The sequence below is a fragment of the Merops nubicus genome, unplaced genomic scaffold (genome assembly GCF_000691845.1).
Source record: "Merops nubicus isolate BGI_N331 unplaced genomic scaffold, ASM69184v1 scaffold19997, whole genome shotgun sequence".
Classification (NCBI taxonomy): Eukaryota; Metazoa; Chordata; class Aves; order Coraciiformes; family Meropidae; genus Merops; species Merops nubicus.
Genome location: NW_008621219.1, coordinates 1 through 1545, shown reverse-complemented (window position 1 = coordinate 1545; position 1545 = coordinate 1). Strand labels below are relative to the sequence as shown.

Here is a 1545-nt window from a genome sequence, read left to right as displayed (position 1 = left end):
GATGCCCTAAGATCCCAGGAATGGGATTTTACCTCAGAAATGAGTCCCAAGGGTTCCCTGAGGTCCCCAGGGTTGGGACTTTTGCTCAGGGATGGCTCCCAAGGGTACCTTGAAGTCCCAGGGATGGGGTTTTACCTCAGGAGTGGCTCCCAAGGGTGCTTTGAGGTCCTAGAGATGGGACTTTTACCTCAGAAATGAGTCCCAAGTGTGTCCTGACGTCCCAGGGGTGGGATTTTGGCTCAGGGGTGGCTCCCAAGTGTGCCCTGAGATCCTGGGGATGGCTCCCAGGGGCATCCTGAGCTCCCAGGGATGGGCCTTTCCCTCCCGGCAGGCTCCCTCCAGCCTCCATCTTCCAGCACAACCCCGAGCACGCCCGTAGCCACCTGGCAAGTAGTTTTGATCATTTTTATTCCCTCTGATGGTGCAGCTTTTTCCTCTCCCTCAGCTCCATTTTCTGTTTTAAAGCCCAGATTTGCTCTGCAGCTTCTCCTGGGGGTTAACACCCTGTTTGGTCGTCAGCCACAGGGATCTCCTCCACTTTTGGGTCCCTGAGCTGCCAGCTTGAGCCTTTGGGCTTTGACTATGAAAATCCCATGGCCTCTTAGGTGCCATTTCCTCCCTTCTCTTATTAATACACATTAATTACTGCTCTTGGAGAGCTTGAGTTGGATAAATCCTTTCTAAAGGTACTTAAATACTTAAAAATGGGGTGGTTTTTTCTTCCTGTTCCTCACGTGCTGTGGGACCTGCTCGCGTCAAGGTTGGGGCTGAGACGAAGCCAGGCGCGTGTCGGCATCTGGGAGGCTGATGGGCTTGGAAAACTTCTGTTTTTTTCCCCTGGATTTTCAGTGAGACTGGACCTGCCCTGCCTATCCATAATACATGAACTGGGGGTTTGGGTTTTGTCCCGAAACTCTGCTAATTGGCTAATTAAAAAGTGAAACGCGCGGAAGGAGCCGACGCTCCTGCTCGGGGGAGACTCTTCCTGGCTGAACATCTGCTCACGTGGTTTCCAAAACCAAGCCTGGGGGGAGGGAAGCTCTCGGGGGGCTGAGGAGGTGGAGGAGCCCCAGAGGTTGTCCTCCCAGGGTGATCTCCTCGGACGGGCCTCTTTCCCAGGAGATGTTGTGCTGCCTCCAGGAGTCTCCTGGGGTAAGTGGTGATCTGATTTCCCCCCTCCCCTCCTCTCTCCACAGATCGTGGACACCTTCTTCATCGGCCGCCTGGTCCTGGTGGCCATCATGAGCCTGGTTGTCCTGGGCTGCCTGCCCCTGCTGCTGGTGTACCACCTCCTGGAGCCCGTGTACGCCACGCCGCTGCACGGCAGGTAGCGGCCATCCCGGGAGAGGACACTGGGAGCAGGCTCAGGGGGATCCCAGCCCAGCAGGAGACACCGAGGGGAGCGAGGGTGTCTGGACTGAGCACAAGGCTTCCTCCCCGGGGGGTGGAGCCTCAGAGGCTGCAGAGGTGTTTTGACCTTTCTCTCCTTCCCTTCTCCCTTCCCCCTCCTTCTCCTTCCCCTCTCTTCCCTCTCTTCCCTCTCTT

General features: G+C 56.6%; 1 protein-coding gene across 1 annotated transcript; it reads left to right on the top strand.

Moving 5' to 3' along the window:
• Positions 1-1196: 1196 nt before the first annotated feature.
• TMEM218 (transmembrane protein 218) lies at positions 1197-1327 on the top strand (the record flags this gene model as incomplete). Its single annotated transcript, XM_008944405.1, has 1 exon — positions 1197-1327. A coding segment is annotated over one exon (131 nt), but the record flags the coding sequence as incomplete, so codon positions are not given.
• Positions 1328-1545: the final 218 nt, after the last annotated feature.